Source organism: Prorops nasuta, unplaced genomic scaffold (genome assembly GCF_024137725.1).
Source record: "Prorops nasuta isolate Cenicafe-Biocafe unplaced genomic scaffold, Cenicafe_Pnas_1.2 PNAS00002, whole genome shotgun sequence".
In the NCBI taxonomy this organism is placed as follows: domain Eukaryota; kingdom Metazoa; phylum Arthropoda; class Insecta; order Hymenoptera; family Bethylidae; genus Prorops; species Prorops nasuta.
This window is the reverse complement of record NW_027116799.1, coordinates 4,265,314-4,280,586: the sequence shown is the minus strand read 5'-3', so window position 1 is coordinate 4,280,586 and position 15,273 is coordinate 4,265,314. Positions and strand designations below refer to the sequence as shown.

The following is a 15,273-nucleotide window of genomic DNA, read 5'->3' as shown; positions in this document are numbered from 1 at the left end:
TCCCGGCCCCCCGGCGGCCTTTAAACACTACTCTTTCCCGCTCCTTTACAGATGTCGCTACCATCGAACCCACTAACAACGACATCGCATCTTAGTTCTCACGTTACCAGCCCTGTCTCTGAATGGTGTTACCTATTTACCTTCATAAAAATCGAACAATTAGCTTTCGAATCTGCTACTTTACTAAATTTCTAAACCCCATCGCCTATTAAGTATTTTTCAATTATTAGGAAACCTTTTTTATTCAACAACTGTGGATATCATTTGTTTTCTTTTTTGTTGCAGGTTCGCGCGCGCCTGTGGATGGCAGCGCTGATTTCGTCATTTTTAAGTTCTTAACAATCGCTAGGAAGCATGGATTTACGTTTTAGCAAAGTAAGCTTTTGTTATGGATTGATCGATGACGGATCAATAGCTGGATGGAAATATTGATTTTGGAAAATAGACGCGAATTATTTGAGGCTCGATTTACCGAGAGGAGTTGATTGTTCGTCGAACATAGCCTCGAACCAATCGCCTTGCTAATATCCCCACTATTTCTCCACCGACAAGAGAATTCTCCAATTGGATTCTCTCTCCAGGAGGTATACGTGAAAGAAATTTGCGTTTCCGGCCGCTAAACGCATTTCTTTTGAACATTGAACTTTTATTGGATTCTTTATCAAAGCTTCTACGAATTTAATCGAATATTGAGATAAAGCTTCCAACCGGAGGACAAACTGGAGTAAAATTTGTTTGGGAGTCGAGGTAAGAATGCAACATGGGAAGAAGCGTGGCCCGGAAAGTTCTAGAAGTTTCGCGTACGACACCATTTCCGGCGTATATTAAAAGGTGCGCGAAGCCGTGCGGTCGACTCAACCTATGCCATGCCAAACATTGGGTTGAGTCGAGTGGCTTCCACTGCTTCCAGTCGCTTTTACGTCCATGTTACAGGTTGCTCTGCCCTCGTCTGCCTTTTTTATCTTTCTCTTACTCTTACTACACTTCTACTCTTCTACCTCCTTCCGACTCGCTCTGTTTTCCTCATTCTTACTCCGTCTTGTTCAGGCTTTCTCTTTACTTTTTCTGTTTTGCTGCAAACGAATCGTACCAAACGAGAAACTAAAGCTTCCCAACCCTACCTATATACATCAAACTCCTTTATTTTTAATAAAAACCTTTAGAGTTTCTGTATCAAATCTAATTTATGTTTGCACTAGTGTATATATATAAAAAAAAGAAAACAAAATTTTTTCGTCATTCTTACTATTAGAGTAAGGAATCAATAAGCTTTTGATAAATATTTATAGTCGAAATATAGTCAAGAACGACACTTTCAATGAGGTTTAAGGTATTTACAAAAAAAAAAAAAAGTGAGAATGTATTGAATAGCGAAATCGTTCTATATACTATTCTTTTGTCCTGCTGTATAAACATAATATTTTCGGTGTTCTAGAAATGATGGTAGGTAGGAAGATAAGCTGACAATGAGCAGCTGGTGATCAAGGTGCAGGTGAGAAGGGACAGATGTCTCTTTCCAAGTATCTTTGCCTCGGCAAAATGTACAGGATAAGACAAGACGGAACAGGACAGGACTGGATTTGAAAGAACTTTCTACACGGAAGAAAATATCCACCTGACGTTAAAGCTCTTATAATGCGTCTCTAGGTGGAAAGTGTACGAATAAACGAACACGTAGCAAATTTCCACGAGAAATAGTTGGCCCAATTTACGCAAGAACACGTGACCTTCCTTGGATATTTTTAGTTGTCTTTGCATTTTGACGGAGTTTTCCGCTGCATTCGTTGTTGCTACAGTCAATGCAATCTTTAATAACAAAACTTCTGGTAGACTTTTCACGTACCCGTAATATTATTTACCGATCGCTTTGATCATCGACGAATTTGAGGTTTTTGTTTCCCTTTTACTAGATCGATTAATGGTCAAAGTATATACAGTCGCACTCTATTTCGATGGCTACAACCTATATTTTCATTTAAGCTTTGCGGTGTGTCAATCCCAAAGATAGCGATGTGTCTAAATATAAATGATTTTCCACGAAACTCTGAGGATACAATTCCAAATATTGGGCTGGACATTGAGTCCTCTCCGCTGTTCTCAGATTCTTCGTGGATAAATAAAACTATGAAGGGCAGCGATGTAATCTCTGTTCTGTGCACGGAATACTCTTTGAGGCGGAAAGATGTCTAACAGTAGAAAGAGGGAGAAGAATGAGGTTAGAGACGAAAATCCTCCCGACAAGTGAGAAATGCTATCTCGCGAACTGGCTTTTCCGCGATGTAAACTCCGTGTAAGAAAGTATAGTCAATTCCGTTTCCCTTCGATAAATTGGCACACGGTTCACACCTTCAGGAATCAATAGAGTGCGCGTGGTCGCGCGCATCCCTCGAATGGAATCCATCTCGGCCCGACGCTAAGGTATACATTCCCACGTAACCTCGTGGCACAAATGTCGGCTTTTATTACCTTAACCTAATGTCACGCGCAACGTGTTTAGATTATGTAGAGAGTATAATTTGTATGTCCAAAAGACTTGCCCTAATACCTTTTTGACTCGCCGATATAACCGGTTCATCTCGATCCCCCGCACACACATACACCTAAGCACCATAACATAACCTCTCTCTCTCTACCCCTCTCTCCTTCTCTGGCTTTCTCGACCGTAGAGCCGCTCTAAAGCCATGTTACCCGTACTTCTATCTACTGTTAGAAACTAATCGGCAAAGGATTATCACAGGTCAGTGCGTATTCAACCTTCCATACACCTACCCTGGTTCGATACCACGGTTCTCTTCGATTAATTATTATTATAAATAGCGATCCGGCTGCCAGCATCGCACGTTCGAATGTCGTCTCTTACAACGTGGATAATTATAGCTCCGAAGGCCCCCCACTTGCTGCATCATCCGTCCCTCTCCCGCCTCTCTTCTTATTTTCCCTCCCCTCTTTCTTTCCCTTTCCATTTCTCGTTTCACCTCGAATTTTCTCAGCACTTCCATTGTCCAATACAATGAATGGAATTTTATCGACGGAAAGTAAGCGACTCATCCTTTCAAGAAAACCTTTTAAAAATATTTTGTAAGCGAGCCAATGATCACAACACTACAAAATATTGCTGCCGAATCAGCTAATTGCAATGGGATTTTATTTTAACACGGTGGATGCACACGAGTATATCCCGTGCTAGTCGCTTTTTAGTTTGGCGCTTTCGTGCCAGTTCTCCTCTAATAATAAGAATAAGAGAAATAATGGAACGTTTTGAAATGGCAAAAAGTACTGTTAGCGAGCTCACAGTACCACGAAAAAAGAAACTTTGCATGAGTCAGCGCGTACAATGCGTAAGTCGTGATAACGGAAAACTATTTTTGATTAGTGGTGGAAGTAGGATATGTTATATTCACGACCGTGATAAAGTTTTCGATGCACCTGAAAGAATCGCAAAGAAGCCGTTGCCTTAGATCGCGTTTCATCCTGGAGAGTTGCTGAAATGAAACACGTAGAAATAGAGAATCGAGTTTAGGAGGGAAAACCGAGTATATTTCCGAGGTAGGGGCTTTCGTTTAGAACTTTCACGTTGTCGCAAGAGACGCCGGCTTGTTGCGGAAGGGGAGATGGTGATGAAGGAGGAGAAGGAAGAGAGTAGGCGGAAGAGGAAAGGTAGTCTGAAGAGGGAAGGGAGGAGGTGAGAGAAAGGAAGATGGAAATGGATGGAAAACAGACAAAGAGGTAGCATCGTGGTGGTTTCGGTCGAGATTAACATTTTGTAGGATAGTCAGGGTAGAAAGTTGAATAAAAGAAAAATGTATTGAGATACGCCTGACTTTGTACAACTCTGAGATAATGGTTAAGATGGATGAAATGACAGAGTAAAAAAAAGACACGGTAGAGCGTTGAGTAAAATCAGTAAAATCGTCGTTACCATTCGAGGAGTTTGGTTGAGCGATAGAACATCGAAAGGGAAAAGATGAATGGGTTGGACTGTTGGAGAGGTTGAAAGAATATTCCAAATAGAAAGTTCAAGAGACGAGGAACGTGTATTTTTAAAGTACGAACGGATGTAAGACTATAAAAACTAAACGTGTGGTGAAGCAAAGGGTGAAATATCTACAATTTGCCTGAAGCCTTTACAAGGAGATAGAATTAAAAAATATATAGTATAGAAGTGACGGAGAATTTGAAGGGAAAGAATGGATGGTCGGTTTGTAGATCATGATTTAAGGGAGATTTACAAACTTATATGGATACAAATTAATGATAGAAAAAAAGGATTAAATAAGAAAAACTTGATATATTTCGAGTCTGAGAAAAGAGACAGAGCGGTTGGAAAAATGCGTTGATAATAATGAGGTATATGGTATATAGACCTGCTTCCGAAGGTGGGGAACTGGGGAGTGGAGTGGATCGTTCGTTTCGATCGAGTGAGGAATAGTTAGGTTAGGTCGAAGTAGAAGAAGGTTGATCGACGCTTCCGCTTGGGGGCAGCAGCTGCCGAGGCTAGGGGCCGCAGCTACATCGAGCTACATCTGTCGGCGATTTGTCGAAATGACACTTGACCCGTGTCGCACAGTAGTTCTCTCGCCTCCTCGCAGGGCACTTGATCATTTTCGCATTCGTGCGAAATCCCGAACGAACGAGCTCGTCGGGTCGCGTCGCCATCTTTGGGAACCGACCGCCCCCGCTGTCCCATTTTAAGGGCTCGTCAGCCAAAGATCTCCGACCAGCAGATCCCCGGCTATCCGAGAAAACCGTGCTGGGGACATTTTCCACTGGGCTTCTACGTAAAAAAAAAGTTTCTCTCGGTCTCTGACTGTTCCGTGTGTACGATAGGACTGGCGAAGTGCGCGTGTTGTCCAGCAGACGACGTTTCCTTCCGGGACTCCAATCAGCCTGGCTTCAGGAATCCGTGCTAGTCGGTGATATCGCGATTGCTAAATCAGCTTTCGACCAGCAACAAAGCCCGGCTACTGACTATCCAGGATATCGACGAGGGCTCAGCAAGCCTCGTCTCCTACAGTTGCTTCGCATTCCGAACATATTTTGACCGAGCCTAGCGCAACTGCCAATTGCTCTTTACACCTCGCTTTCGCTCAGAAGAGGGAGAGAGAGTAGTCAAGGCAAAGTAAGAGCGAGAGAGAGAGAAAGGGAGAGAGTGAGAGAGGGAGAGAGAAAGAGTACTGAACGAGCTGGTGCGATTGACAGGGAAGATGGCGCGAGTCGCGGACAAGGATCAGTGCTGACCCATTTTCCGAACGATTTCCCTGTCAGGTCCGTCCTCACCGATTCATTGAAGGACGCGAGAATCGTTGGGAGTCTCCGAGATTGGTAAAAAGGTCTGAGGGGGCGGCAGGTGAGAATCCTCGCCGGGCGAGGTGGTGCGCGCCGGGGGAGCTGCAGACGTGTACGCTCCCGTGTGTGTTTGTGTGTGTGTTACGTATATATCAGCGTGCGTGCGTGTTGGAGGTCGTGTGCGTGCCTTTCGAACGAACGTGGCTTTTCGTAAAAAGTCGCGGTGACGAAGAAGGACGCAAGGGACATAGATAAAGAGAGAGAAGGGAGAAACGCAAAGGGATTTATCAGACGCAAAAATTTTGAGGAAATTTGAGCTGCGGGGAGCCGTGGCAGGCTCGGGAACGAGCGCGGCTGCTAAGATGGGCAACAATGCCGCGACTGCGAACAAAAAGGTTGACGCCGCAGAGAGCGTCAAGGAGTTCCTGGACAAAGCGAAGAAGGAGTTTGAGGAGAAGTGGAAGAAGAATCCAACAAATACCGCCGCGCTAGATGATTTCGAGCGAATCAAAACTCTCGGCACGGGTTCGTTCGGCCGAGTCATGATAGTGCAGCACAAACCGACCAAGGAATATTACGCTATGAAGATCCTGGATAAGCAGAAGGTGGTGAAGTTGAAGCAGGTGGAGCACACGTTGAACGAGAAGAGGATACTGCAGGCCATCAGTTTCCCGTTCCTCGTATCGCTGCGGTTTCACTTCAAGGACAACTCGTACCTATACATGGTTTTAGAGTACGTACCTGGGGGCGAGATGTTCAGTCACCTACGGAAAGTAGGAAGATTCTCGGAGCCCCATTCCCGCTTCTATGCGGCCCAGATCGTCCTCGCTTTCGAGTACCTGCACTACCTCGACCTGATCTATAGGGACCTGAAGCCGGAGAATTTGCTGATCGACTCCCAGGGTTACCTGAAGGTGACGGATTTTGGTTTCGCCAAAAGGGTGCAGGGTAGAACGTGGACCCTGTGTGGCACGCCGGAGTACCTGGCGCCGGAGATAATCCTTAGCAAGGGTTATAACAAGGCGGTGGACTGGTGGGCGTTGGGGGTACTAGTGTACGAGATGGCGGCCGGTTACCCGCCATTTTTCGCGGACCAGCCGATTCAAATCTACGAGAAGATTGTTAGTGGCAAAACACGCTTTCCTTCCCATTTCGGATCGGACCTGAAGGATCTTCTGCGTAATCTCCTTCAGGTCGACCTTACCAAAAGGTACGGGAACCTGAAGGCCGGCGTTAACGACATCAAGGGTCACAAATGGTTCGCCAGCACCGACTGGATATCCGTCTTCCAGAAGAAAATCGAGGCACCTTTCATACCCAAATGTAAGGGTCCCGGTGATACCAGTAACTTCGACGACTACGAGGAGGAGACCCTGAGGATCTCGTTGACCGAAAAGTGCGCCAAGGAATTTGCCGAGTTTTGAAGTTGCCCTGCGCCTCCCGGCGGATCGCGCCGGAAGCTCCTGTTCCTGCGATTCGCCGTTCGTTTCGATCATCCGGGCAAATTATCGTTCCAGGTGGCGTTGTCCGTCGTCTCGATCGGGGCCGCCCTCGATCGACCAATAAGACTGGACATAATGACGTTGAGGGGATATCAGTGATGAGAGTGGTGCGATGAAACGGTTAGAGAGGCTTCGGGATCCAATCCCGATCGGATTTTTCCCCCCTTTGCTATTATACATAAATATACATATATAAATATATATATAAATAAATATATATCGTTAGCACACGGACGGACTGTGAATTCCCTGGCTGTACGGTATGGAATGAGTCGTCGAAAGTAATCAAAGGGATTTGCAACATCCGAGCTTTTAGTAGCTTTTAATCGAGAGAATCATTGATAACAAACGGGACAGTGAGATAGAGCAAGAGAGAGAGAGAGAGAGAGAGAGAAAGCGAAAGTAACGAATACAGGAAATTGCATAGAAATGGAGCAAGAACAAAAGAGAGAGATATTTATTATATATGACATAAAACTACCTTTTGGTTGCTTCATGCAGACATCATTATACACACTACACACACGTTCCACTTTTTACATGGAAGAATCCTGTTTTTTTAACCGGCTAACAAATTATTACTGCATAGGAGCGATGATATGCACATACATCGTCGTTTCGTATATGTGCGTGTTGTGGTGTGTGTCCCTGAAATGGGCTTGCCCAGTTCACAGTGGGAGGCGTGTGTATAGTTTTTTTCTGAACGAGTAACTGTTATCAGCAATGTCACCAACACTACCACTATCACCTTGTATATATAGTGTCACGTTACCTTTGCGATCATCCCCTATCTCCCCTCCCTTATCCATTTCCCAACGATGCAACCCCCGCCCCTCCTCCCCAACCCCTCATACACAAAGATTCATCCGGCGAATCGACTGGCTTCAAGAGAAAAAAAAGCTTTGTGCATCGTTGTCCATTTGTCTACGGGGAATTCTCGTTCATCGTCCAAGGAACTTGCCACAAATTGATCCATATTTACAACTAGTCCGTCACACGTAAACGATTAATTGCACCCCGAGCTGACGGAGCGTGTATGTATACCTCCCAACGTTTATGTACAAGGGATACTTGTTTTTTCATCGATCGACCCATGGGCAACGCTGGTGGCAGTGAGAGAGGGAGAGAAATATATATATATACATATATATATATAAACGTATATATATATTGACAGAAAAAAAGAGTACCTTCCTCTGTTGGCCAAAGCAAATTCCACATTATACTTATTAGTACAATTATCATGGAAATACTCGTTAACGCCGTGGATACGCTTATTGTTGAAGCGTTATTATAACCTAACCTAAAAGGCAGGAAGCGTGAAGAGAGAGTGAAAAAGAGAGATTGAAGTATCAAGAGATGAAAGAGATTTTCAGTGTTGTTATTATTATGGATTCTTTGGAACATTTGTAAGTAGAGGACCACTCGTGCTCGCATGTAGATACATAAAAATATATTAATATTCGTATGTCCTAAGTTGCTTTTGTGAAAGAGGAAAAAATCTAACGTTATCTTTTATATATATAGTGATCCATGTTAGAGCGGAACGTAAAAGCATACGGACAATCCTGATCCTGCTGATGGGAATCATTTCACGAACGCCATATTGAAGTTGTTGACAAGGGTGCATTGACAGAAACTGGGAAGAACGCAAGAAGAGAGGAAGACTCGAAGATATACGCTTGAGATCATTCGATTTGATCGGGAGGATCCAATGAGAAAGGGGATTGAGCAGTCAAGAATTTTGAATTCTTTTTCAACCGTTTTGCGCATGCGCGCTTCACTTTTCAAGTCAAGACAAATCCGAATTTTTCATCCAACACTCGTTATTGTCGACAGCGAGATTACAAGGAATTATTTCATTTCGTGATACGAGAACAGGGAAAATAATCGAATTGAATATGCGTGTGTGCATGTACAACACAGCGAAGCATATACACGCTTAGCCAGTGTGTCGGTGCGTGTCACGTTCATGGAAGAAATTTGTCGAGTGACTGGCTGGCGCAGTGCAGTGGGGGTGCTTGTTGTGATCACCATACGAGATGAAATTTCGACCGAGAAGATGAAGTTTCTCAAAGGATACATACGGAAACGTCCTGATGGATCTTCCAGACCGACCAGCTAATCAGGAATCATCGTTGAGCAAGCCAAAAACCTCTGGCGATGACTCCACTGGCGAACAAAACGTAATGATCGGAAAAATTGCGATTTATCAAGCCCAAATTGCGACAATCTTTTTTCTAATTCTCTCCAACTATAAAGGAAACTATATTTTCTATTTAAAAATTTTATTTAACACTTCATTGTTATTTCTTACTCCTTAACAGTTACTGGGGATTGAAAAAAGATTGACAAAAAGCATTAACCACACGCACTAACATAGTATATGAAATAGATTGAAATTCGCGTGCCCTGGCGATGTTCCTGAAAAATCACACACTCATTCGGTATTATCTATGTCCTGTACTAGTTTTCGAATTTTTAGTGTATTCTTCGCCATTTTTTTTTTATTAAATATCGGTATTGTGGGTAGGAGCCTAGTGTAAATTCAATAGAGATCTCCGTTAATTTGAAGAAGTTTGCATTAGGAGCTCAATAGATTATCTCGAACGGCAGTTCCTTCTGTGAGACATTAATCGATTCATCATTGCTTTTACATTTCTTATTTATTTTATGTTCTACCAAAGTTTTGTTTCGTGAAAGTTTTTAATCGTTGGAACTATATTTTTTAATAAACAATTATGCAAGTCGGCCAACTGCAAATGTGGATAATTATAAGCAATGTTAGAATGAAGTGTTATCGATAAACATTGTTAGTTTAATGTAAAGAATCAACGAGTCCATTGCTCGTGAGTAACTAGCACTGTACACTTCAGTATTGTTTATAATTACAGCGACCATTCGATGATTCCTCCGCGTTTTCCATGATTGCATTTCTTATCGTACCCATCAAGACGTTTATTGGAACATCTTGAAAAGCAATTCTGGGACTGCGTTTTCATTAAAGACTTTACTCCTCTTTTAAAACACGTTTGCCCAACGCTTACTGTAGGTACGACTGGTTTGTTTTTCGCTTCGCAAGAAAATAAACAACACGCGCGATCAGTGATACTTTGAGATGATCTCCCACTCGCTAACGCCAATCCAAGCACGGTAAAACCAACGTCACGAACGACCAACGTCTAATTTATTACTTTCTCACTTAAAATCCACGATAAATAATCGTAAAAGCGTTGCTCTCTCGTATACGGATGGTCCTCATTGGATTGGGATTCCCCGATGGTATAGATCTAAAAATAGGGATTTAAAATCTGGCGTTTTTTCCTTAAGTCGAATCTCAAGGGCATGCAACGCGTTTTCTTCCTGAACGAATTTCCAGTTTTGTGATTGCATTATCGAACGATCGTTATCACTCGCGGCATATTCTTATCTACCTCATTCATGTATGCTTGAGACGGATAAGCGAAGCTCGCTCGACGGTGCAAACTTCCCCAAGACGCGAATGAGAACGAAAAAAACCACAAAGTGTAATCTGCTGTTTCACGCATCATTCTATGAGACGGAGCTCTTGCTACAGCGTGCAATAAAAATGCAATTCACCCTAGTCGCACGCGGGAGATCCGTGAAAAGCAGAATTAACAGCGGGATGATTTTTCCAAGGGAAAAATTGCATGGAGAGCGGCGGCCATGTAGGAGCTAAGAAAAACCAATTTGTTGTTCTTTTGTTTGTAAATATTAAATGTAGATAATTTACTTTGTATTGTTATTAATTACAAAACTGCTTTCCGGTAATTCTATCCGTATCTCGTTTTTCATTTATGACCGTAGTTTTATATGTACATCCAGTAATGAAAAATCCTTTCCACCTTCTGCCGTATTTATGATTCAGTGCTAAGGTCTGAGCTCTATTTATATACATGAAATATTCTTTGGTCCAATGATCGATAGTTATACAATTGTGCGCATATACGTTTCTGCACAAATGGACGTTACCACACTTCCACGTATATACACGATGAATGTGTAATTACACTGAGAAGATGTATGTTTGTAGCGCGCAACTCACCCCGTCTTAATTGGGGTTTGCACGTGAACGTTAACTCACACCTGCAATCAGGTACATTACGCTCCGTGCATAATAATAAACACAATTACCCTGGACGTCCCTGAGTCTTTTCTACATGTTCCTCTACCGTCGAATTTGCCATTGTTCGCTGAGAAAAATCACAAATTACGATAGCGTCGTTCATGATGAATGACGACTCCGTATAAGGGAAAGTAGAAAATTCTCAGACGCTGACTGATCTCGCTACCAAAGAAGCTCGATGATTCTCAGAAACGCAAATTGGTCGAATTAGCGTGAGACTCGGTTCAGACATAAAAGCACTGCAAAGTTCTGTCGATAAAACAGCAGGCAGGGAGAAAAAAGACTGAAATAAATATTACAATTTATTTAACGATTATCAGTGTTTAATTGACGAAGAATCCATCAGACCCAGTGTTTTTCTTCATTGCAGCCTTCACACATCCGGTGTCTATTAGCATTTCCTTCATTCCACAGTGCTTTCGCACATCGTTTATTGAAGCAATTTAGCAGACGCATCATGGGGTTCGGCTGGTAATTTTTTTTAATCTTCCAATTAAGTAGGGGGTCTTGTGACTCGATCGAATTGAATACTTTTCTTGTCCGCTGGGTCGGCGAGTGCTCACTATTAACGTCTGGTTTATACTACTCTGTCACACTTTGTTAAACGTAGGTCCAGATTCCAGATTTAATCATTTTAGTCTACTCTCGATTGGATCATCGATCTGTCCCCATCTACCGGTCGCTACGCAAGGTTCAACACTTTCTAACCTACGAGCGGATTCTAACCTCCCTTACAGTGCTACTTTTATCGTTGTTCTCATTCACGGAGTGACGCTTTGTTCGAGGGGATCGAACAGATTGAATATTTTTGTCGTTCGTTGCACCTCCAGACACCTTCGCCAGTCGTCCATTAACGTCTGGTTTCGACTGGTTTGCACCGTGCGTTGCTGTTTCATAACACTGCCATCTCATTTCATCCAACGTAACTCGATGTACTTTTAATCGAATGCCAATCACGGCGCACCGATAACCTAAAGCAGATCTTTTGAATTCAAGTGTGGTGTCTGCATTGGAGTAAATATTCGGCTAATAAGCTGTTATTTCTTGGCTCCACCATGCTGTATCTCGTACAATCCATTACTTAAACGTCCAAGAGGCAAGAATAAAAAAACATTTTGCTGAATCAATATTTTTGCTTATTAGTCATTCCACAACTCGTCATTTCATTATTAAATTTCCACTCGCACGTTACTTCGCCTTGTAAATGATCTGGAAACTCGAGAAGGATGGAGAAAAAGTTTCCATCGCGTAATCTTATTATAAGTGTCGCACGATTTGCTTTTGACAAAAAAATTATTAACTATTGCATGGTAAGAATGTTTGAGGAACTTTGCGTGTTAATAGGTTCTTGGTAGGTTATGAAAAACTGTCAAGTGGTGGGTATTAAAGGAGATTTAGTTCTTAAATGAAATCTCGACGTGCTACAAAAAAATTATTAACAATTGCATGGCAAAAATGTTTAAAAAAATTTGAGTTTCAACGTGATTTCATTGGGTTATTGAAAATTGTTGAGTGGTGGGAATTAAAGTGAATTGGCCCTAACTGAAATCTCGACGTTTTAACTGAGTGGAGATGGTTTATGGAGGTTACGTCCTTACGTAAAATCCGAAGGTTTTGTCAAAATCGTGGAAGGTCTGTAAATCGAGCGTGGCCTCGTGAAAAGTTTACGTTGCGTGGCGAAGAAATAGCGAAGCATAAGTCATGGAGCATCGCGTGGTCTGGAAAAAGAAAATTTACGTTGCATGGTAGAAAAATGGGCCAAGCTGAAAATATCGCGCAGTCTAGAAAAGGAAACCAAGGGAATTCGTGGTTCGACCTTGACGTTTCACTATCAAAGTTGGCCTTCTTACCAGTGGGCGGAAAAAAATGTAAACAGCCGCGTATACAACTGCATTCCTAGCATTCTTCGAGCTATTCGTGCACTTTTCTGCACTTTTCCATCGAGCAACCACGCGAAAAACGTCCCTATAAGAATTTGGACCGAATGTATCCCCATCTAGCGTCCGCTTTGCCAGTTATTCCACAATTACATCACCACTTACGTAAACCGAAAATAAACTTAATAAAACGAAGAAATTTTTAGCTATGTAATTATAACCTCGTGATTTTAAAAAATCAGTGCGAATTGACTAGATACAGGGTGTTTTTCTAAAGGCGGCATATAGGAGATTCGTGTTAGTTCGCTCAGGATGATGGTATCTGCGAGCGCTGATTGGTCAATATCATGTAGTGCCAACATGAAATGGTACTACGTTACCACTAGATGAATACGAAAAATGAGACCTATTCGCCATTTTGGAGTGGAGAAGTGTTTACATGCTAGTTGTAGCAGAAAGAGGTGCAAAATGGAAAAATGTCAAATAGTGAGGTTACTAAAGTAAAAATGGAAAATAATGAATGGAAAGTTCGAATATTCTTATTTTCCACTCATTATTTTCCATTTTTACTTTAGTAACCTCACTATTTGACATTATTCCATTTTGCACCTCTTTCTGCTACAACTGGCATGTAAACACTTCTCCACTCCAAAATGGCGGATGGGTCTCATTTTTTTTATTCATCTATTGGTAACGGACCATTTCATGTTGACACTACATGGTATTGACCAATCAGCGCTCTCAGAAACCATCATCCTGAGCGCTATAGTCAACTAACACGAATCTCCTATATGCCACCGTTAGAAAAACACCTATAGGACGATGCAAAATTCAATAGCAAATTCAATAAAGTTTTCAATATATTCGATAAAGGAGTGTAAGAAAGTGTCATCTTTGCTAGGTTATATTGATGACAAAATGGAAGGATTACGGTTGAAGCTTGGAGATATGGGGAATTGAGACGAGTTTGAGGAGTGGCATTTGGAGAAATTGTAGGAAATGTATATCGGTCTGGCGGATACGTTCGATGAACTTATTGGATAGATGGATACACACTGGAAGGTTCTTGGGTATAAAACATAACGTAATGGATTGTGTTGAATATTTATTCGATGAAAAGTGTAAGAAATGGTATACTATATATATATACATATATATGTTGATATAGACCAATCGATGGGAAGACAGGAGGATTACAATTGAAGTTTGAATTTACAAATAAATAGGATGAATTTGAGTAACGAGATGAAAAAGAGCATTTCCACACATATACACAAAAACTACAGGAAATGTATATAATCTTCCTCAGGAGAATATTTTCGACGAATTTTTTAAAATACAACGTAAGTAAAAGATAGCCTTGAAAGTGTGCTGAATTAAAAATGTAAGAAATTTAGTTCATATCATTGTTGAAACAGGATTAAAAATTCAAGTTTAAAGTTACGAATAAATGGGATAAATTTGAGAAACGAGACGAAGGACAGCTTTTGCACAGACACACAGAAATTGCAGGAAAATAGGAAATATGCATGATGGTCTTTAGGAGTATTTTCAACGAACTTTCTCAGGTTCTTGGGTATGAAATTTAACGTAATTGATAGCCTTAAAAATGTAAGAAATTTGGTTTACATCGATGAGAGACCTGGAGGATTACAATGGAAGTTTAAAGTTACGAATAAATGGGATAAATTTGAGGAACGATGATGAAGAAGGGCGTTTGTAGAAATTGCAGGATCGTCATCGTTCCGCCAACCATTGAATGTCACACCAATCCGAATTACCTTTGTCCCTCCTTGTGACGAAGGCTCTTATTGAAAATCAATGAGCGGGTTGCTTTGAGCCTGTCAAATCCCCCGGAAGATCCATGCAAGAGTAAAGAGCAACCCGGAGAGCAATATCTATATCGTTGGCCAGGCAGAGGCTTACCCATTCTATCTATAGCTACACGCCTTGTGAAAAAGTTGATGCGATCGATACTCAGGAATTTCCTTTTATCCGATTTTCATCTCTCGTGGAAATTGTCGCTCCGATGCTCACCTACCGACTAAATTACTAAAGAAAGATTATTAATACTGTCGATTTCTAGCAATTTTAAATAACCCAACAAAATTTATATATTTTGCAAAAATTTCACAACGCGCGAGTCCTTGAATCAAATGAAAAGTTATTGCGATTACACTTACTAAAATTTATAAATCAGATCTCCTCTATATATATACAAGCGCGTATCTAACAAAAAAAAAATAACTATCTGTACCGAGGAATTTATAGCAATTAGAAACTCTTGTCTTTGCACGAAAGAAACTTTATCGACTGGGCAAAAGTGGAGAATGGAGAAACGAAATAACAATGATTAGAGGATTCGATTAATCAACGTTACTCGAAGCATCGTATTAAATCGACAAAAATAACGAACAAAAATTGCAACGAGACGTTCGTGGGACGTGAATAATTGTGGAGG

General features: G+C 41.6%; 1 protein-coding gene across 2 annotated transcripts in view; it reads left to right on the top strand.

Moving 5' to 3' along the window:
• The first annotated feature begins 4,591 nt into the window (after window positions 1-4,591).
• The window catches only part of Pka-C1 (Protein kinase, cAMP-dependent, catalytic subunit 1), a 29,465-nt gene continuing 18,783 nt past the window's right edge, over window positions 4,592-15,273 (top strand). Inside the window, exons 1-2 of one of the 2 annotated variants that reach the window (XM_066743695.1) lie at window positions 4,592-8,197; window positions 8,316-8,974. In XM_066743695.1, coding sequence (XP_066599792.1) covers window positions 5,649-6,710 — 1,062 coding nt within the window. In that variant the 5' untranslated portion in view covers window positions 4,592-5,648 and the 3' untranslated portion in view covers window positions 6,711-8,197; window positions 8,316-8,974. Of the gene's footprint in view, window positions 8,975-15,273 lie in introns of both variants that reach the window. The other variant, XM_066743686.1, reaches the window with a different exon arrangement.